The sequence below is a fragment of the Scomber japonicus genome, chromosome 9, assembly GCF_027409825.1.
Source record: "Scomber japonicus isolate fScoJap1 chromosome 9, fScoJap1.pri, whole genome shotgun sequence".
Lineage (NCBI taxonomy): Eukaryota > Metazoa > Chordata > Actinopteri > Scombriformes > Scombridae > Scomber > Scomber japonicus.
The window spans coordinates 10,649,789-10,673,516 of record NC_070586.1 but is presented as its reverse complement, the minus strand read 5'-3'; the positions used below and the strand labels follow the sequence as shown (position 1 = coordinate 10,673,516).

The following is a 23,728-nucleotide window of genomic DNA, read 5'->3' as shown; positions in this document are numbered from 1 at the left end:
GGTCCCTAGTTTTTAGAGAGAGTGACTCGAGATGTTTACTGACAGCAATCCTCTTCTCTTTATTGCCAAAAACAATGACCTCAGTTTTGTCTTGATTTAATTGAAGGAAATTTTGGTTCATCCAATTAGTTACTTGCTCTAAACAGTGACACAATGACTGTATTGGACTGTAGTCATCTGGGGACAGTGCTAGGTATATCTGTGTGTCATCTGCATAACTGTGATAGTCTACATTAGAGTTCTGCAGAATTTGACCCAAGGGCAGCATATATAGACTGAACAGAAGGGGTCCAAGAACTGACCCCTGAGGAACTCCACATGTCATAGCCACTCGATCAGATTCATAACTTCCAATGGTCACAAAATAACTCCGCTCTTCCAAGTAGGACCTGAACCAGTCTAGGACTGTTCCACTGAGTCCTGCCCATGTTTCCAACCTGTTCAACAGTATACTATGATCCACAGTGTTAAACGCAGCACTGAGATCCAACAGGACCAGAACTGACACCTTGCCTGAGTCAGTGTTCAACCTTATGTCATTTAACAATCTAATAAGAGCTGTTTCTGTACTGTGGTTAGGTCAGAAGCCTGATTGAATTTAACATTTTTATTTTTAAGGAGATAATCTACATAACTGGAATTTGAAATATCTGTGTGTGTACCTAATAAACTAGCAGCTGTGTATTTTGCAGCTTACTGCTGTTTTTAATAATGATATAAGCAGTTTACCTTCATTCTCTATCTTGAGCTCCTCCATCACATTTTCACTGTTGTTCATTCTGACCTCCAACACTGTCAACACATTTAACATTAATATTATTGTGAAGTATGTTTATGGTCAGCAGGTTTCAAATTGTTAACATGATCACTATGGAGGCTGACCTGTGCTCTTATCTTCACTCACTGTTACTCTGGATTGAAGATCTGCAATAGAAGGCAAAATTAGTAATAAGATTTAAAATTGATCAACAGCAGATTAAATATATCATATTGAATTCAACTCTGCTGAATAAATTAATATCTTTTGACTTCTCTTCAATTATAGTGGGGATTAAAACTCGAAAATGTTCATCATGAACCACACATTAATATAAAATAAATGTATTCTCTTTGCTCGAATACAGTAACTAAGAAAAGGTTTTGCATTTTATTTATTATCGTAGTTTACCTGTGTTCTCACTCTTGAGCTCCTCCACCTCGTTTTCACTGGTGTTCATTCTGGCCTCCAACACTGTCAACACATTTAACATTAATATTATTGTGAAGTATGTTTATGGTCAGCAGGTTTCAAATTGTTAACATGATCACTATGGAGGCTGACCTGTGCTCTTATCTTCACTCGCTGTTACTCTGGATTGAAGATCTGCAATAGAAGGCAAAGTTAATAATCAGATTAATAATTGATCAACAGCAGATTAAAAAACCTAATATTGAACTTGTCTCTGCTAAATATAGTAATACATTTTGACTTCTCTTCATTTTGGGAATTAAAACTGGCAAAAGTTCATCATGAACCACACTTTAATATATAAGAAATGTAATCACATTGCTCGAATACAGTAAAAAAGAAAAGTTTTTACATTTTATTGATTATTGTAGTTTACCTGTGTTCTCCTTCTTCAGCTCCTCCATCACATTTTCACTGGTGTTCAATCTGGCTTTAAAAACTATAAACACATTTAGGCAAGGAAAGGCAGTTTTATTTATAAAGCGCATTTCATACACAATGGCAACTCAATGTGCTTTACATAAAACAGAAAAACATGTCATTTGAGAAACATTAAAACATACAACTAACCCCCGCCCCCATAATAAAAACAAAGTACAGAAAAATAGAAAGACATAAATAAAATGCTAGAGTAGAGCATCAAATATAAGATTGCAGCATAAAATAATGATTAGCTTTAAAATCATTTAAAAGGACATAGAGTGCAAATTAAAGATTAAAATGTAAAGTGCTTTAAAAGAGCTCAATCATAAGCACAGGAGAAGAGAAATGTTTGTAACCTGTATTTAAAAATGTTCACAGTTGGGGCTGATTTCAGTTCTGCTGGTAGTTTGTTCCAGTTGTGTGCAGCATAACAGCTAAAAACTGCTTCACCATGTTTAGTTTGAACTCTGGGTTCAACTATCTGACCTGAGTCAGTAGATCTCAGAGCTCTACTGGGTTTATATTCTACTAACATGTCATTCATGTATTCTGGACCTAAACCATTCAGTGATTTGTAGACCAGTAGCAGAACTTTAAAATCTATTCTATAGCTGACTGGGAGCCAGTGTAAAGACTTTAGAACTGGAGTAATGTGCTCTGATCTCTTTGTTCTGGTTAAAACTCGAGCTGCAGCGTTCTGAATGAGCTGCAGCTGTTTAATGCTTTTTTGTGGCAGTCCAGTCAGAAGACCGTTACAGTAGTCGAGTCTACTTGAGATGAAAGCATGAATCAACTTCTCCCGGTCTGTTTGAGACATAAAACCCTTCACTCTGGATATGTTCTTAAGCTGATAGAAGGCTGGTTTGGTGATTGATTTGATGTGACTGCTGAAAGTCAGATCTGAGTCTATCAGCACGCCAAGGTTTCGGACTTGGTCCCTAGTTTTTAGAGAGAGTGACTCGAGATGTTTACTGACAGCAATCCTCTTCTCTTTATTGCCAAAACAATGACCTCAGTTTTGTCTTGATTTAATTGAAGGAAATTTTGGTTCATCCAATTAGTTACTTGCTCTAAACAGTGACACAATGACTGTATTGGACTGTAGTCATCTGGGGACAGTGCTAGGTATATCTGTGTGTCATCTGCACAACTGTGATAGTCTACATTTAGAGTTCTGCAGAATTTGACCCAAGGGCAGCATATATAGACTGAACAGAAGGGGTCCAAGAACTGACCCCTGAGGAACTCCACATGTCATAGCCACTCGATCAGATTCATAACTTCCAATGGTCACAAAATAACTCCGCTCTTCCAAGTAGGACCTGAACCAGTCTAGGACTGTTCCACTGAGTCCTGCCCATGTTTCCAACCTGTTCAACAGTATACTATGATCCACAGTGTTAAACGCAGCACTGAGATCCAACAGGACCAGAACTGACACCTTGCCTGAGTCAGTGTTCAACCTTATGTCATTTAACAATCTAATAAGAGCTGTTTCTGTACTGTGGTTAGGTCGGAAGCCTGATTGAATTTAACATTTTTATTTTTAAGGAGATAATCTACATAACTGGAACTTGAAATATCTGTATGTGTACCTAATAAACTAGCAGCTGTGTATTTTGCAGCTTACTGCTGTTTTTAATAATGATATAAGCAGTTTACCTTCATTCTCTATCTTGAGCTCCTCCATCACATTTTCACTGGTGTTCATTCTGACCTCCAACACTGTCAACACATTTAACATTAATATTATTGTGAAGTATGATTATGGTCAGCAGGTTTCAAATTGTTAACATGATCACTATGGAGGCTGACCTGTGCTCTTATCTTCACTCACTGTTACTCTGGATTGAAGATCTGCAATAGAAGGCAAAATTAGTAATAAGATTTAAAATTGATCAACAGCAGATTAAATATATCATATTGAATTCAACTCTGCTGAATAAATTAATATCTTTTGACTTCTCTTCAATTATAGTGGGGATTAAAACTCGAAAATGTTCATCATGAACCACACATTAATATAAAATAAATGTATTCTCTTTGCTCGAATACAGTAAAAAAGAAAAGGTTTTGCATTTTATTTATTATCGTAGTTTACCTGTGTTCTCACTCTTGAGCTCCTCCATCACATTTTCACTGGTGTTCAATCTGGCTTTAAAAACTATAAACACATTCAACATTTTTATTTTAAAGGAGATAATCTACATAACTGGAATTTGAAATATCTGTGTGTGTACCTAATAAACTAGCAGCTGTGTATTTTGCAGCTTACTGCTGTTTTTAATAATGATATAAGCAGTTTACCTGCATTCTCTATCTTGAACTCCTCCATCACATTTTCACTGGTGTTCATTCTGGTCTCCAACACTGTCAACACATTTAACATTAATATTATTGTGAAGTATGTTTATGGTCAGCAGGTTTCAAATTGTTAACATGATCACTATGGAGGCTGACCTGTGCTCTTATCTTCACTCGCTGTTACTCTGGATTGAAGATCTGCAATAGAAGGCAAAGTTAATAATCAGATTAATAATTGATCAACAGCAGATTAAAAAACCTAATATTGAACTTGTCTCTGCTAAATATATTAATAAATTTTGACTTCTCTTCATTTTGGGAATTAAAACTGGCAAAAGTTCATCATGAACCACACCTTAATATATAAGAAATGTAATCACATTGCTCGAATACAGTAAAAAAGAAAAGTTTTTACATTTTATTGATAATTGTAGTTTACCTGTGTTCTCCTTCTTCAGCTCCTCCATCACATTTTCACTGGTGTTCAATCTGGCTTTAAAAACTATAAACACATTTAGGCAAGGAAAGGCAGTTTTATTTATAAAGCGCATTTCATACACAATGGCAACTCAATGTGCTTTACATAAAACAGAAAAACATGTCATTTGAGAAACATTAAAACATACAACTAACCCCCGCCCCCATAATAAAAACAAAGTACAGAAAAATAGAAAGACATAAATAAAATGCTAGAGTAGAGCATCAAATATAAGATTGCAGCATAAAATAATGATTAGCTTTAAAATCATTTAAAAGGACATAGAGTGCAAATTAAAGATTCAAATGTAAAGTGCTTTAAAAGAGCTCAATCATAAGCACAGGAGAAGAGAAATGTTTTTAACCTGGATTTAAAAATGTTTACAGTTGGGGCTGATTTCAGTTCTGCTGGTAGTTTGTTCCAGTTGTGTGCAGCATAACAGCTAAAAACTGCTTCACCATGTTTAGTTTGAACTCTGGGTTCAACTATCTGACCTGAGTCAGTAGATCTCAGAGCTCTACTGGGTTTATATTCTACTAACATGTCATTCATGTATTCTGGACCTAAACCATTCAGTGATTTGTAGACCAGTAGCAGAACTTTAAAATCTATTCTATAGCTGACTGGGAGCCAGTGTAAAGACTTTAGAACTGGAGTAATGTGCTCTGATCTCTTTGTTCTGGTTAAAACTCGAGCTGCAGCGTTCTGAATGAGCTGCAGCTGTTTAATGCTTTTTTGTGGCAGTCCAGTCAGAAGACCGTTACAGTAGTCGAGTCTACTTGAGATGAAAGCATGAATCAACTTCTCTTGGTCTGTTTGAGACATAAAACCCTTCACTCTGGATATGTTCTTAAGCTGATAGAAGGCTGTTTTGGTGATTGATTTGATGTGACTGCTGAAAGTTAGATCTGAGTCTATCAGCACGCCAAGGTTTCGGACTTGGTCCCTAGTTTTTAGAGAGAGTGACTTGAGATGTTTACTGACAGCAATCCTCTTCTCTTTATTGCCAAAAACAATGACCTCACGTTTGTCCTGATTTAATTGAAGGAAATTTTGGTTCATCCAATTAGTTACTTGCTCTAAACAGTGACACAATGACTGTATTGGACTGTAGTCATCTGGGGACAGTGCTAGGTATATCTGTGTGTCATCTGCATAACTGTGACAGTCTACATTAGAGTTCTGCAGAATTTGACCCAAGGGCAGCATATATAGACTGAACAGAAGGGGTCCAAGAACTGACCCCTGAGGAACTCCACATGTCATAGCCACTCGGTCGGATTCATAACTTCCAATGGTCACAAAGTGACTCCGCTCTTCCAAGTAGGACCTGAACCAGTCTAGGACTGTTCCGCTGAGTCCTACCCAAGTTTCCAACCTTGGTCAGCCAATGGTCAACCCAAAAACAGTATACTGTGATCCACAGTGTCGAACGCAGCACTGAGATCCAACAGGACCAGAACTGACACCTTGCCTAAGTCAGTGTTCAACCTTATGTCATTTAACACTCTAATAAGAGCTGTTTCTGTACTGTGGTTAGGTCGGAAGCCTGATTGAATTGAACATTTTTATTTTAAAGGAGATAATCTACATAACTGGAATTTGAAATATCTGTATGTGTACCTAATAAACTAGCAGCTGTGTATTTTGCTGCTTACTACTGTTCTTAATAATGATATAAGCAGTTTACCTTCATTCTCTATCTTGAACTCCTCCATCACATTTTCACTGGTGTTCATTCTGGTCTCCAACACTGTCAACACATTTAATATTAATATTATAGTGAAGTATGTTTATGGTCAGCAGGTTTCAAATGTTAACATGATCACTATGGAGGCTGACCTGTGCTCTTATCTTCACTCGCTGTTACTCTGGATTGAAGATCTGATATAGAAGGCAAAATTAGTAATCAGATTAATAATTGATCAGCACTCAGCAGTTTTTACATTTTATTGATTATTGTAGTTTACCTGTGTTCTCCTTCTTGAGCTCCTCCATCACATTTTCACTGGTGTTCAATCTGGCTTTAAAAACTATGAACACATTTAACATTTTTAGTTTTAAGGAGATAATCTACATAACTGGAACTTGAAATATCTGTATGTGTACCTAATAAACAAGCAGCTGTGTATTTTGCTACTTACTACTGTTCTTAATAATGATATAAGCAGTTTACCTTCATTCTCTATCTTGAACTCCTCCACCTCGTTTTCACTGTTGTTCATTCTGCCCTCCAACACTGTCAACACATTTAACATTAATATTATTGTGAAGTATGTTTATGGTCAGCAGGTTTCAAATTGTTAACGTGATCACAATCACAACAGAGTTATCTCAAGGCACTTCACACATAGAGCAGGTCCTAAACTCTTCAGGTTTTAACTTTAAAGAGACCCAACATTCCCACATGAGCAACAGTGGCAAGAAAAAACTCCCTTTTAACAGGAAGAAACCTCAGAACCAGACTCAGAGTGGGCGGCAATCTGCCTCGACCGGTTGGGGTTGAGAGGAAAGAAAGGAAGGATAGAGGAGAGAAGCAAGAACACATTTAACATTTTTATTTTAAAGGAGATAATCTACATAACTGGAATTTGAAATATCTGTATGTGTACCTAATAAACTAGCAGCTGTGTATTTTGCTGCTTACTGCTGTTCTTAATAATGATATAAGCAGTTTACCTTCATTCTCTATCTTGAGCTCCTCCATCACATTTTCACTGGTGTTCATTCTGGTCTCCAACACTGTCAACACATTTAACATTAATATTATTGTGAAGTATGTTTATGGTCAGCAGGTTTCAAATTGTTAACATGATCACTATGGAGGCTGACCTGTGCTCTTATCTTCACTCGCTGTTACTCTGGATTGAAGATCTGCAATAGAAGGCAAAATTAGTAATAAGATTTAAAATTGATCAACAGCCAGATTAAAAATATCGTATTGAATTCAACTCTGCTGAATAAATTAATATCTTTTGACTTCTCTTCAATTATAGTGGGGATTAAAACTTGAAAATGTTCATCATGAACCACACATTAATACAAAATAAATGTATTCTCTTTGCTCGAATACAGTAAAAAAGAAAAGGTTTTGCATTTTATTTATTATTGTAGTTTACCTGTGTTCTCCTTCTTGAGCTCCTCCATCACATTTTCACTGTTGTTCATTCTGGTCTCCAACACTGTCAACACATTTAACATTAATATTATTGTGAAGTATGTTTATGGTCAGCAGGTTTCAAATTGTTAACATGATCACTATGAAGGCTGACCTGTGCTCTTATCTTCACTCACTGTTACTCTGGATTGAAGATCTGAAATAGAAAATTAATAATCAGATTAATAATTGATCAGCAGGCAGCAGTTTTTACATTTTATTGATTATTGTTGTTTACCTGTGTTCTCCTTCTTGAGCTCCTCCATCACATTTTCACTGGTGTTCAATCTGGCTTTAAAAACTATGAACACATTTAACATTTTTAGTTTTAAGGAGATAATCTACATAACTGGAACTTGAAATATTTGTATGTGTACCTAATAAACTAGCAGCTGTGTATTTTGCTGCTTACTGCTGTTCTTAATAATGATATAAGCAGTTTACCTTCATTCTCTATCTTGAGCTCATCCATCACGTTTTCACTGGTGTTCATTCTGGCCTCCAACACTGTCAACACATTTAACATTAATATTATTGTGAAGTATGTTTATGGTCAACAGGTTTCAAATTGTTAACATGATCACTATGGAGGCTGACCTGTGCTCTTATCTTCACTCACTGTTACTCTGGATTGAAGATCTGCAATAGAAGGCAAAATTAGTAACAAGATTTAAAATTGATCAACAGCAGATTAAATATATCATATTGAATTCAACTCTGCTGAATAAATTAATATCTTTTGACTTCTCTTCAATTATAGTGGGGATTAAAACTCGAAAATGTTCATCATGAACCACACTTTAATATTAAATAAATGTATTCTCTTTGCTCCAATACAGTAAAAAAGAAAAGGTTTTGCATTTTATTTATTATTGTAGTTTACCTGTGTTCTCCTTCTTGAGCTCCTCCATCACATTTTCACTGTTGTTCATTCTGGTCTCCAACACTGTCAACACATTTAACATTAATATTATTGTGAAGTATGTTTATGGTCAGCAGGTTTCGAATTGTTAACATGATCATTATGGAGGCTGACCTGTGCTCTTATCTTCACTCACTGTTACTCTGGATTGAAGATCTGCAATAGAAGGCAAAATTAGTAATCAGATTAATAATTGATCAACAATCAGATTAAAAATTTAATATTGAACTTGTCTCTGCTAAATATATAAATATCTTTTGACTTCTCTTCAGTCACTTTGGGAAGTAAAACTGGCAAAAGTTCATCCTGAACCACACATTATATTAAAGAAACGAAAAGTTTTTGCATTTTATTTATTATTGTAGTTTACCTTCATTCTCTATCTTGAGCCCCTCCACCTCGTTTTCACTGGTTTTCATTCTGGCCTCCAACACTGTCAACACATTTAACATTAATATTATTGTGAAGTATGTTTATGGTCAGCAGGTTTCAAATTGTTAACATGATCACTATGGAGGCTGACCTGTGCTCTTATCTTCACTCACTGTTACTCTGGATTGAAGATCTGCAATAGAAGGAAAAAATAATAATTAGATTAATAATTGATCAACAGCAGATCTCATATTGAACTCAACTCTGATGAATAAATATCTTTTGACTTTTCTTCATTTTGGGAATTAAAAATGGCAAAATTGCATCCTGAACCACACCTTGATATCAAAGAAATGTATTCTTATTGTTTTTTTACATTTTATTTTTCATTTTTGTAGCTTACCTTTGTTCTCTCTCTGGAGCTCTTTGACCACATTTTCACCGGCGTTCATTCTGACCTCCAACACTGTGAACACATTTAAAAATATTAATCTCTGAAAAAAAATTAAAGAAGTGTTTACATTTAATTCTTGAGTTTGACAGGAAAAAAATCACAGAGATATAAAATATAAATATCTACCTGCATTCTTGTTTTCACTGGCTGTCAGTCTGGCCTGTATGGCTGGAATAAAAGCAGTAAATTACTCCATTACTAGTAATGTCTTTTGATCAACAACCAGATTAAATATATCATATTGAACTCAACTCTGCTAAATATTATTAATATAATTCAATTATATTGGGGATTAAAACGGGCAAAATTTCATCATGAACTACATATTGATATTAAAGAAACAAAAGGTTTTTGCATTTTATTTATTATTGTAGGTTACCTGCATTCTCACTCTTGAGCTCCTCCATCACATTTTCACTGGTGTTCAATCTGGCCGTCAAAACTATGAACAATTAATCAATCAATCAATCAATCTTTATTTGTATAGCGCCAAATCACAACAGAGTTATCTCAAGGCACTTCACACATAGAGCAGGTCCTAAACTCTTCAGGTTTTAACTTTAAAGAGACCCAACATTCCCACATGAGCAACAGTGGCAAGAAAAAACTCCCTTTTAACAGGAAGAAACCTCAGAACCAGACTCAGAGTGGGCGGCCATCTGCCTTGACCGGTTGAGGTTGAGAGGAAAGAAAGGAAGGATAGAGGAGAGAAGCAAGAACACATTTAACATTTTTATTTTAAAAGGAGATAATCTACATAACTGGAATTTGAAATATCTGTATGTGTAACTAATAAACTAGTAGCTGTGTATTTTGCTGCTTACTGCTGTTCTTAATAATGATATAAGCAGTTTACCTGCATTCTCTATCTTGAGCTCATCCATCACATTTTCACTGGTGTTCATTCTGGTCTCCAACACTGTCAACACATTTAACATTAATATTATTGTGAAGTATGTTTATGGTCAGCAGGTTTCAAATTGTTAACATGATCACTATGGAGGCTGACCTGTGCTCTTATCTTCACTCGCTGTTACTCTGGATTGAAGATCTGCAATAGAAGGAAAAAATAATAATTAGATTAATAATTGATCAACAGCAGATCTCATATTGAACTCAACTCTGATGAATAAATATCTTTTGACTTTTCTTCATTTTGGGAATTAAAAATGGCAAAATTGCATCCTGAACCACACCTTGATATCAAAGACATGTATTCTTATTGTTTTTTTTACATTTTATTTTTCATTTTTGTAGCTTACCTTTGTTCTCTCTCTGGAGCTCTTTGACCACATTTTCACCGGCGTTCATTCTGACCTCCAACACTGTGAATACATTTAAAAATATTAATCTCTGAAAAAAAATTAAAGAAGTGTTTACATTTAATTCTTGAGTTTGACAGGAAAAAAAATCACAGAGATAAAATATAAATATCTACCTGCATTCTTGTTTTCACTGGCTGTCAGTCTGGCCTGTATGGCTGGAATAAAAGCAGTAAATTACTCCATTACTAGTAATGTCTTTTGATCAACAACCAGATTAAATATATCATATTGAACTCAACTCTGCTAAATATTATTAATATAATTCAATTATATTGGGAATTAAAACTGGCAAAAGTTCATCATGAACCACACATTGATATCAAATAAATGTATTCTCATTGCTCGAATACAGTAAAAAAGAAAAGGCTTTGCATTTTATTTATTATTGTAGTTTACCTGTGTTCTCCTTCTTGAGCTCATCCATCACATTTTCACTGTTGTTCATTCTGACCTCCAACACTGTCAACACATTTAACATTAATATTATTGTGAAGTATGTTTATGGTCAGCAGGTTTCGAATTGTTAACATGATCATTATGGAGGCTGACCTGTGCTCTTATCTTCACTCACTGTTACTCTGGATTGAAGATCTGCAATAGAAGACAAAATTAGTAATAAGATTTAAAATTGATCAACAGCCAGATTAAATATATCGTACTGAATTCAACTCTGCTGAATAAATTAATATCTTTTGACTTCTCTTCAATTATAGTGGGGATTAAAACTCGAAAATGTTCATCATGAACCACACATTAATATAAAATAAATGTATTCTCTTTGCTAGAATACAGTAAAAAAGAAAAGGTTTTGCATTTTATTTATTATTGTAGTTTACCTTCATTCTCTATCTTGAGCCCCTCCACCTCGTTTTCACTGGTTTTCATTCTGGCCTCCAACACTGTCAACACATTTAACATTAATATTATTGTGAAGTATGTTTATGGTCAGCAGGTTTCAAATTGTTAACATGATCATTATGGAGGCTGACCTGTGCTCTTATCTTCACTCGCTGTTACTCTGGATTGAAGATCTGCAATAGAAGGAAAAAATAATAATTAGATTAATAATTGATCAACAGCAGATCTCATATTGAACTCAACTCTGATGAATAAATATCTTTTGACTTTTCTTCATTTTGGGAATTAAAAATGGCAAAATTGCATCCTGAACCACACCTTGATATCAAAGACATGTATTCTTATTGTTTTTTTACATTTTATTTTTCATTTTTGTAGCTTACCTTTGTTCTCTCTCTGGAGCTCTTTGACCACATTTTCACCAGCGTTCATTCTGACCTCCAACACTGTGAACACATTTAAAAATATTAATCTCTGAAAAAAAATTAAAGAAGTGTTTACATTTAATTCTTGAGTTTGACAGGAAAAAAAATCACAGAGATATAAAATATAAATATCTACCTGCATTCTTGTTTTCACTGGCTGTCAGTCTGGCCTGTATGGCTGGAATAAAAGCAGTAAATTACTCCATTACTAGTAATGTCTTTTGATCAACAACCAGATTAAATATATCATATTGAACTCAACTCTGCTAAATATTATTAATATAATTCAATTATATTGGGGATTAAAACTGGCAAAAGTTCATCATGAACCACACATTGATATCAAATAAATGTATTCTCATTGCTCGAATACAGTAAAAAAGAAAAGGTTTAGCATTTTATTTATTATTGTAGTTTACCTGTGTTCTCACTCTTGAGCTCCTCCATCACATTTTCACTGGTGTTCATTCTGGCCTCCAACACTGTCAACACATTTAACATTAATATTATTGTGAAGTATGTTTATGGTCAGCAGGTTTCAATTGTTAACATGATCACTATGGAGGCTGACCTGTGCTCTTATCTTCACTCGCTGTTACTCTGGATTGAAGATCTGAAATAGAAGGCAAAATTAATAATCAGATTAATAATTGATCAGCAGGCAGCGGTTTTTACATTTTATTGATTATTGTAGTTTACCTGTGTTCTCCTTCTTGAGCTCATCCATCACATTTTCACTGGTGTTCAATCTGGCTTTAAAAACTATGAACACATTTAACATTTTTATTTTAAAAGAGATAATCTACATAACTGGAATTTGAAATGAAGCTGTGTGAGCAGCTTACTGCTGTTTTTAATAATGATATAAGCAGTTTACCTTCATTCTCTATCTTGAGCCCCTCCACCTCGTTTTCACTGGTTTTCATTCTGGTCTCCAACACTGTCAACACATTTAACATTAATATTATTGTGAAGTATGTTTATGGTCAGCAGGTTTCAAATTGTTAACATGATCACTATGGAGGCTGACCTGTGCTCTTATCTTCACTCACTGTTACTCTGGATTGAAGATCTGCAATAGAAGGAAAAAATAATAATTAGATTAATAATTGATCAACAGCAGATCTCATATTGAACTCAACTCTGATGAATAAATATCTTTTGACTTTTCTTCATTTTGGGAATTAAAAATGGCAAAATTGCATCCTGAACCACACCTTGATATCAAAGACATGTATTCTTATTGTTTTTTTACATTTTATTTTTCATTTTTGTAGCTTACCTTTGTTCTCTCTCTGGAGCTCTTTGACCACATTTTCACCGGCGTTCATTCTGACCTCCAACACTGTGAACACATTTAAAAATATTAATCTCAGAAAAAAAATTAAAGAAGTGTTTACATTTAATTCTTGAGTTTGACAGGAAAAAAAATCACAGAGATATAAAATATAAATATCTACCTGCATTCTTGTTTTCACTGGCTGTCAGTCTGGCCTGTATGGCTGGAATAAAAGCAGTAAATTACTCCATTACTAGTAATGTCTTTTGATCAACAACCAGATTAAATATATCATATTGAACTCAACTCTGCTAAATATTATTAATATAATTCAATTATATTGGGAATTAAAACGGGCAAAATTTCATCATGAACTACACCTTAATATTCTTATTGCTCGAATACAATTAAAACGATTTTACATTTTATGATTGAAGTGTTTACATTTAATTCTTGAGTTTGACAGGAAAAAAATAATTTAACATAAATTAATTATATATAATTCAATAAAATATAAATATCTACCTGCATTGTTGCTTTCACTGGCTGTCAGTCTGGCCTGCATGGCTGAAATAAAAGCAGTAAATTACTCCTAAAAGTAATGTTTATGTGAACATTACATGAATTTGTTGATCACTATGTTAATGAACCTGTATTCTCCTGTTCCAGCTTCGTCAGCTCCACACTGTGTTTGATGGCCATGTCTCTCAGCTCCTTCAGCTCATCCCAGATGTCAACCTCAAAATCCCTCTGAGTGATGTCATTCCCTGTCACCCCTCCACTCTCACCCTGAGCCCTCGTCCAGTACAGACAGAGCAGCAACGCTAGAAAAGCTGCAGCACGCCTCATTGTGAAATATCACCTCTTTAGACAGCAAGATGCAGTCTGACACCACTCCTTCAGTTCCGTCTTTATATCCACGTAAAACAGGTCACTGAACTGCTGTATGAGAATTAAACAGCTGTCTTTGATAAGGAATGCAAAAATAACACCAAAGATCCTTGAACACTGAACTTAAGCAAACAACAAGTTAGAATGATGTTCTTCCAAAATCATTGGTAGTGAAAATTTGTCATGTAAAGAGATGATAAGAGCAATGTTATTTTAATTTTCATAAATATGTGTTTGTTTCTCAGACTCAGGTTGTAAAGAGTCTAGGTCATGGTCCATCTGATGTGTATTTTTATGTGTCTTAAAGCATTTATTGCAAATCCAGCACAACAAAAAACATGCACTAAACATGCATTCACAGAGGGAAAACCAGAAAACCATCAAAGGTGGTACAATTGAAAGCCAAATTAAAAAGGTATAGATCTTAAGTTCGCTTTTAAAAATATCTACACTCTCTGCTGCTCTCAGGTCTTCGGGAAGGCTGCTCCAGAGACGAGGACCAGAATAATAAAAAGTTGTCTGTCCGTGTGTTTTTGTCCGGACTTTGGGAATAATTAAAAGGCCGCTACCAGAAGACCTGAGGGTTCTCTAGGGTTCATAGGATAAAAGCAAATCTGATAAATAGGAAGGAGTAAGACCATTAAGAGCTTTATAAACCAATAAAAGGCCTTTTTAACTGTAACTTAGATATTAAATCATGGATGACAGAATTTTCTACAGCTCAACACGGACAAATCTGAAATTTTGATCATTTGTACTGAAGCCCAGAGAGAGGAACTCAATGAGAAACTGCAGGCACTGGCACTGAACCCCCGTCAACGGATGAAACATGTAGGATTCATCTTTGATTCTAATCTAAGTTTTTAATCGCACATTAGAAATGTCACCAAGACAGCATTTTATCGTTTAAAAAAAATTAACAGCTATCGACCGTTTCTCTCTCATGCTAGTACAGAGACACTAATGCACACTTTTAATACAGAATGGAAAACAGTAATGCTCTGCTTTCTGGTCTCCCAAAAAAGAGTATATCTCTGTTACATTTTCAATTCAGGACTCAGATGCATGTGTGCTGACAAAGACCAGAAAGAGAGCACACATTACACCGACTTTAAAGTCTCTGCACTGGCTACCTGTTTGCTTCAGAATTGATTTTAAAACGGAGACAAATCCATCTTCTTAAGTTTAAGGATGTATAAAGTGGGATATATTTAATTTCAGAGGTTTAACTGCTGGACAGAAGATGTCCAAAAAAATGTTTTAAAGTCTATTCTCAGTCTTTGTGCACAGCAGGCTTGAAGTGTCGACATCACATTTGTGAAAGTTAAATATTGGACCAGGATTGGCTTCTAAACTGCATTATTTTATCTACTCATGTTTAATTTCTCAGTTTGCATTAGTTATGAAGTACATTTAACCTTTAGTTGTAAAGCACTTTGAATTGCATTTAGAAAAGAATAGAACATTTGACTGTTTAATAGCTGTGATGCTAATTTTGCTACGACTCCCATTCATTTACGCTAACAACATTAGCAATAAAAATATTGTTCAATTTTACTTTTGTGTTTTCCATGACTGGAAAATTGGTCATTTTCCAGGTTTTCCAGGACACGTTGGAACCCTGAAATAACTGGCTCGATTGCTGCAAAGTGCTCCATTATGTTTACCAGCTAGTTGCCAACTATTAGCAGGTGGCTTTACATAACATTTTCTCATCGCTAGCTAGTTGCCAACTGTGTGCTTAGCAGGTGCTGTTTCATAACTTTTTCTTGGAAAATATTTGTCTGCTGTGGTTGAAAACACGAAGAGAGTGAACCAAAACAGTAAAGCTAAACAATAACCTGAAAGCTCTGTAAGGCCGCAATGACACACAGAGCTCTTTGCAGGTCGCAAGTTCAATACAGTGACACCTCTGACATTACCCATTGTCATGTAACACGTTGGTTTTTTAAAAAAAATTAAAAAATAAAGATTATAGCTGCTTTAATAATTTGATGCATTACTACCTTTGACTTTGCTGCTGACAGCTGAACTTGCTGTTGGTCTTTGTTTGTTCACACTGAGATGAATCATCAATTAATGGAGGAGACTAAAAGTGGAGAAAACCAGTATGTGTTCCATTCATGCATGCATTTTAGACATGAATGATTTCAGTTTAAAAGGTGGCAAAGGTTATTAGAGAGTAATTGCGTTAAATTATGGTAAATATTATTGTTATTTAACAATTTTAAAGTGGTATTGGGTGGCAATTAATCACCTTACAGACTTACACTTAAAATGTAAAACTACTGAGCGACTGGCCTGAAAGCAGCTTTTTTTTATTAATTAAAAATAATATCATGTTGAGGTGGATGTCAGATGCCACAGCCCTTTCATTCTAGTGGAAACACTAGATTCATTAGATTCATTTGGCAGATGATTTTGTTTTCATCAACTTACAATACAAATACAGTACCAGTCAAAAGTTTGGACACACTCTCTCATTCAAGTGAATAGGAAGATGTGTGTCCTAACGTTTGACTGGTACTGTATATTCAACCTCTGTAGGAATTATGTAATTAATATGCAATGCATAATTTAACAAATTTCCTCACCAGTGGAGTAATGTTCCTCTTTTTTGATGGATCATTGTCAGGATGAGCAGCTGCATCAGGAACAGACTTGTTTTTAGCTCCTGAGGAAAAGACAAGTCATTTAGACAATGTAAGAAGTATATTAAAATGTTTTTCTTTTTGGATGATGGGGTGTTGCTATTTTACAGTCCTTCTTGTCAACTGTCCCAACATCTTCTCCAAAAACTATTAACAACACATCAGTGAGCCACACTGTTAGGGACATGTTCCTTCACCACAAATATTACGGTTTAGGTATTTTGTTCGGACATGTGGGACATCTTGCAGCCTTTTCTTTAATAGCATGGATAAAACAACCTTTCTTTAATTACAGACTGAGATAAATTAATAGTGCATCACACAGAGCACCATTTCAATGAAGGGGTATTAGTACTTTATTATTTAATTACCTTGTGGGTACTGTCTCCTTTATAGTTAGGATGCAGCAGTAATCACTGCACAATTTAATCAATGAATCAACCTCATTACCACAAGCTCTTGTTTCAGTCAGTGACCTTCCTACTACTCATTAAGAAGAATACAAATGACATTTATTATATAGCTGTATTATATTATATTATCATTTTAAAGGATTTTTAAGGAGTTCCTCCTTATTTAACTCAAAGGTCTAGGATGTTGTAGAGTTTTGTAGAAATATGTGACTTGTGACATTGAGCTACACAAATAAAACACCTGAAATCATGACCAACATGAACACATAAAAAACAGATTATCCTTTATTTTATATCAATTAATAAAAAACATCTATGAATCAAAATCAAAATGCCAATTCATTTAACAGCATAGATCTTGTAGACAACTCATTTTTCTGAACATAAGCTTGTCAGAACTTGTTTCTCTTCTTTGTCAACCATATGCATAAAACAGGAGAAAACAGTAGATGTTCCTGTTGTTTTTGCCCACTTGTTCTCTTTTTCCATTAACTTTTCCCTTACGTCAATTCACTTCACAGTTTACATTCTCCTCTCACTTAAAACACACTGTTATCTTCCATGGAGATCGCAACATACCAAATAATCAGAGCTGATACCTTGTACAGTCGTCAATCGATTAGACTGAGTAGAATCTGGACCTGGTCTGAATCAGGTACCAGGTTGAGTCTAGTTTCCTCAGAACCAAGTGGACCTATTTAGGTCAATGGTTAATAATTCAGTTTTTCCTTTTAATACATTTGCAGAATTTTCTAAAATTCTGTTTTCTCTTTGTTACGATGAGGTATTGACTGTTTAGATTGATGATTGACAACTGTATATGGTAGCATGATAAAACAGAAGACATCTCAGCCAAAGTGGTCCACTATTAAAAAGAAAGGAAAATCACTGTAGCTAAATGTTTGACATCAATTACCTTTTTTGCCTGAGTTGCCAGATGTTGGTGGTACAGTCATGCTGGTGCCTGCCGTTGCTCCATGTGATTGTTCATGATAAAAATCTCCTTGAGTGTAGGATGAACCAAAAAGTTCACTCTGATGACCCCATGACACAGCTTGATGTCCTCTTGCAGGTTGTAATCTCTCTATATAAGTAAGACAAAAACAATTATTTCTCATACCTCATTTACCTAAACACACATTTTCACGCACACGTCCTTTACTGCTGAAAAGCTCAAAGTGATCCATAGTGAAGCACCACAGTCCAGTTTTGGGGTGCAGCACCTTGTTCAAGAACCACTGTTTGAATGACACACTCAATTTCTACCCCTCGGACACTAACCACCCCCTTTTTCGAGCTTTGTGTTAAATTCATATTGTGGTAACAGGTCACAGCACTAATAGCTACCCACTTGTCTTACAATAACAAATTAAATTGACAAATGAAAGCATTAGTGTCATGTGCACTAATGCCGAGCTGATTCATCGGCCAATAGTATCAGCGTACATGTTTTGCTCCGATATGAAAACCTTTTTACCGAACATATAATGCAGAATAGTCGAAAATGGTGCTTGGGGTGATTAAACATGGTGTTATTGCACAGTTTGTCCAGCAGAGTGCGCTTCAACTTCATTGTTCACAATACTATCAGCCGCATGAGGGGCGGAGTTAGCATCAGAGAGCTCAAGGTACTACAGACTGGAGTCAAGTGGTGTCTCCACAATAAGTTACCAAGTGTGTGAAATACTTTTTTCAATAATGAATAATAAGTCTTAATTATATGTACAGTATATCCTGTGCATGTATTTGTGTGTGTTACCTTTGGTTTGTTGGAGCCAAAGAACCCCGAGGAGGAGTGAGTGTCCCATCTCTATCAGAGGGGCAACTTTCCAGGAGAACTCAGGGCCTTAAAAATAACAAAGTCTTCATTAAATGTTTTAACTACGACTGTAACTATCAGTAAAATTACATCTCATCTACAAATCATTGACAGCAAATCATTGACCACAGCACATATTAAACTTGCAATGCCTTATTTTAATACTTCACAAAAATCTGATGTTTCAAGAGGTATGAGATATCGGAGCCAAAACCACTTACTTCCAGCTGCTTGGCTCAGCTTCTGAATTATAATCTAAAAGCAAAACCGGAACATAACATGAAAGTACACTGCTATTATAGTATATGAGTGTGGTATAACATGTTAGATGAGCAATGTGAACAATATTCAGTTTTTATGACTTCAGTTCAACATACAGAGTCATGTCTGTCACATCTGTGAGCGAACACATCTCTTACCTGTCAACGCTCTCTATACAGTCTTTCACGGACACCAGAAGCCCCTCCCTCACAGGAAGTTGCAGGTTTTCGTTCTCTGTGATGACCAACATGTGCGGGTGTGAAAGGACAGGGCTGAGGTCAAACAGGTGTATCTCTAACTGCTCTCATGCATCATCAAACCAACATGAACGTCACCATCCTCCCTACACAAATCAGATAAAACTTTATTTTCCAATCCTGTAGAGTGATACTGTGAAGCAAGCTGTGAAATAATGTGTGTGTATATAACTAAAGGGAGTATTTTACCTGTTTCATTTAATAGACTACGTTAGCCCAATTTGGGAAAGTATAAGAATGGCTATTAATAGGTTTCACACTCTTTACTTCTAATCATCTTCATAGATAATTATGGACTAACTAAATCTTATCAGATCCCCAAGACTAGATTGGAGATTAAAAAAAAACCTAAAACTGACATTATAAAGACATGTTTCAATACAGAAGTTAAGATACAGCAGTTTACACACACTATTTATATTTTGATTGTATTCATTAGTACTATTTTACTGCTATTTTTATTGTACTGTTTTATTGGTGAATATGATGTCCGATATGTGCCGATATTCTTTATTGTCTAAAGTTGTATAGACAGCATTTTATGTATACTAGACCTTTTTTCCTCATTCATCTGTGCGGTTTTTATATTATTTTCTATTCATAGCTAATTATAATTACTGTATAAAAATGACATCAGTGCAATGAAACAGTAATGACCACTTGGAATTTAATAAACTTTATTGTTAAACTGTGAAATGGCCTGCCTCCATTACATATCTTTGTCAAGTGTAATCACATTTGAGGGATCATTGGAAAAAAAAAAAAAAAAAAAAAGATTATTTATATATTCCGTACATAACATTATCAGCCAATATATTGATATCAGATTTCTTTTTGCTCCTTTATATCTGTATCGGCATCAACCCCTGAAATTCAGTATCGGTCGGGTCCTCATCACAATAAATTAATATTGCGTTATTTAATTGATTACAAGGGGGTAAAGAAATTCTCATGTTTTAGTCTCACAGTGGAAAAAGCAGAAATCCGTTAAAGGTAGTGCGATCAAGGGTATCATCGTATACACTATGCTGGGCATGTAAAACCATGTAGACCACATCCCCCTTTTCCAGCTGAAGAACCAGTGAATTAGTAATTCTGATATAGCCATGTTCGTCACTGTAATTATTATTCCACAACAGTCTCTTGTCATTGTGATAGAGAAAAACATCACTCCATACGTTAGCCCGGTCATCCACTACAGTGAATGAGAAGTAGTAGACTCCTCTGACTGGGGCTGTGAAGAGACCTGCATCAGAGGAGAAAATCAGTGAGGCTTTTTCCTGCTGTTGAACTACCTCTTCTCTAAGTTCAGTAAGCTGTTGCTTCTCAATACTTTGGTCAGGCTGCTGTAGGTGGGTTTGTCTAATCTGAAGGAATTGTTGTTCAGTGCTCTTGCTTTGTTAACATCACATTACCCAGCGACTGTATAGTCTGTAAAAGTTGAGAGATCTCAGTTACACATTCAGTGAGTCAATTTGCATCCCATAATGTTTATAGAAAGTGATTTAACAGAATATATAAGATATCATTCTCTTATGTTTTGTAAACTAGCTGTAAATGTCTGTGCAAAGGTTTTGAAAAGGTTTCACAAAACTGCATAAAAAAGAAAGTAAGTTTTATAACAAAGTTCAGGAACGGAAACCACGCTTCATACCTTCTCAATTTCCGCACAAGCAATACTTAAGTCACACTCTATCGGCTCTATCCCCCTTCGTCTCATTTCGAACATCCCTCCCCCCTCACCCTCTTTCTAATGTTCTGTCCCTTTTGTTCTATTCCCTCCACACACCCAAGTAGTAGATGGGTATCGCATCCTGCGCCTCCTCATCAACCCGGCACCCGGCTTCAACTCTCATCCACACTACACTCTACACCTTTCTTTTCCTCCTTCCCCTCCCTTACCCCTCATCCCATCTCTTCGATCTTTCGACCCTTCGACCCTCATCCATTCATCCCTATCCCCCAACCCCTTTTCCTTCCACATAATAAATACTTAAACTTATATCTAAATTGGCGTGGTCTTTGTTAGTGAAACTCACTTCATCATGAAAACCTTATCAGTAACCAAATGAAATGTAATTACATAACACAGAATCACACACATGACTCAATGTTGGCAAAGTACTAACGACCTGGCTCAAGCCCTCTGAGAGGACACAGAGAAACTACATTAAAAGTGTTATGATGCACTGTAAAAGGTAAAATGGGTGAAATCTCAAAAGAGCCAATTCAAAGAGAAATTCCTCCTCCTCAAACAACCAAGTGTGCAGCTGGAGCCATAGTGGAGAAAAAAAGCAATTACAAAAGATGCAGTGAAAGCTGTAACAATTAATACATATTAAAAACATCTAACAAACAAATTATAATGAGTTCATTACATTATAATAGTTAATTTGTGTGTGTAGCAGAAAGAGATGAGTACCTGTAGTTGGACTGTAGGCCTGACCAAAGTTGGTGAAGACTTTACTGAACTTAAGTGTGATGTCAGTATTAAAGGGTCCAATACGTCCAGCATCAGTGAGACCAAGTGAGAACGCCACCTTTGGTCGGTCTGTGTGAATGTGAGAAGATTCACATAGAGGAAAAAAATAGCTCCACTTATAAACAGTTGATGAACAAATTGTATTGTGTCTCTTTTGGTGAATAGTGTTCATAGAAACTGATGTTACTCTGATCCTGTTGCATTTGGACTTTTTGAACGGAGCATGGAGCTTCATGTGAGACGGCAGTACAAGCAGGCTGATTACTGGATGAAGTTACTCTTTAATAATGATATAAGCAGTTTACCTGCATTCTGTCTCTTCAGCTCCTCCACCTCGTTTTCACTGGTGTTCATTCTGGTCTCCAACACTGTCAACACATTTAACATTAATATTATTGTGAAGTATGGTTATGGTCAGCAGGTTTCAAATTGTTAACATGATCACTATGGAGGCTGACCTGAGCTCCTATCTTCAAATGTTGTTACTCTGGATTGAAGATCTGCAATAGAAGGCAAAATTAATAATCAGATTAATAATTGATCAGCAGGCAGCAGTTTTTACATTTTATTGATTATTGTAGTTTACCTGTGTTCTCCCTCTTGAGCTCCTCCATCACATTTTCACTGGTTTTCATTCTGGCCTTCAAAACTGTGAACACATTCAACATTTTTATTTTAAAGGAGATAATCTACATAACTGGAACTTGAAATATCTGTATATGTACCTAATAAACTAGCAGCTGTGTATTTTGCAGTTTACTGCTGTTTTTAATAATTATATAAGCAGTTTACCTGCATTCTCTATCTTGAGCTTCACCACCTCGTTTTCACTGGTGGTCATTCTGGCCTCCAACACTGTCAACACATTTAACATTAATATTATTGTGAAGTATGTTTATGGTCAGCAGGTTTCAGATTGTTAACATGATCACTATGGAGGCTGACCTGTGCTCTTATCTTCACTCGCTGTTACTCTGGATTGAAGATCTGCAATAGAAGGCAAAATTAATAATCAGATTAATAATTGATCAACAGCAAATTAAAAATGGAATATTGAACTTGTCTCTGCTAAATAGATGAATATCTTTTGACTTCTCTTCATTTTGGGAATTAAAACTGGCAAAAGTTCATCATGAACAACACCATAATATCAAATAAATGTTTTCTCATTGTTACCACACAGTATAAAAGAGACATTTTTTACATTTTATTGATTGTTGTAGCTTACCTGTGTTCTCTCTCTGGAGATCTTTGACCACATTTTCCAACACTGTAAACACATTTAAAGTTATTCACTAAAACATTTATTTTGAATCTTAGATATTAATCTCAGTCAACAACTTAAAGAAGTGTTTATTTGACAGAAAAAAATCACAAACATGAATGAATTATATATTTTATAAAATATAAGTATCTATCTGCATTGTTGCTTTCACTGGCTGTCAGTCTGTCCTGTATGGCTGGAATAAAAGCAGTAAATTACTACTAAAAGTAATGTTTATGTGAACATTACATGAATTTGTTGATCACTGTATGATCCATCACATCTTCACTGGTTTTCAAAACTATGAACACATTTCACATTTTTAATTTAAAGGAGATAATCTACATAACTGGAACTTGTAATATCTGTATGTGTACCTAATAAACCAGCAGATGTGTATTTTGCAGCTTACTGCTGTTCTTGATAATGATATAAGCAGTTTACCTTCATTCTCTATCTTTATTT

General features: G+C 35.3%; 2 protein-coding genes across 7 annotated transcripts in view; both read right to left on the bottom strand.

Annotated features, from left to right (window-relative positions):
* Positions 1 to 23,728, bottom strand: part of LOC128364132 (complement C1q-like protein 2) — a 50,034-nt gene that overhangs the window by 13,394 nt on the left and 12,912 nt on the right. The window contains exons 3-5 of one of the 6 annotated variants that reach the window (XM_053324657.1): positions 22,458 to 22,499; positions 22,305 to 22,367; positions 21,940 to 22,068 (exon numbers count right to left, since the gene is read on the bottom strand). The exons of 2 other annotated variants lie outside the window; for them this stretch is intronic. In XM_053324657.1, the coding sequence (XP_053180632.1) occupies positions 21,940 to 22,068; positions 22,305 to 22,367; positions 22,458 to 22,499 (234 nt within the window). Of the gene's footprint in view, positions 1 to 1,168; positions 1,232 to 21,939; positions 22,069 to 22,304; positions 22,371 to 22,457; positions 22,500 to 23,420; positions 23,460 to 23,728 lie in introns of all 6 variants that reach the window. 3 more of the 6 variants (XM_053324662.1, XM_053324658.1, XM_053324660.1) reach the window with 3 other exon arrangements.
* Positions 1 to 23,728, bottom strand: part of si:dkey-13n15.2 (protein transport protein Sec24C) — a 54,810-nt gene that overhangs the window by 28,693 nt on the left and 2,389 nt on the right. The window lies entirely within an intron of this gene.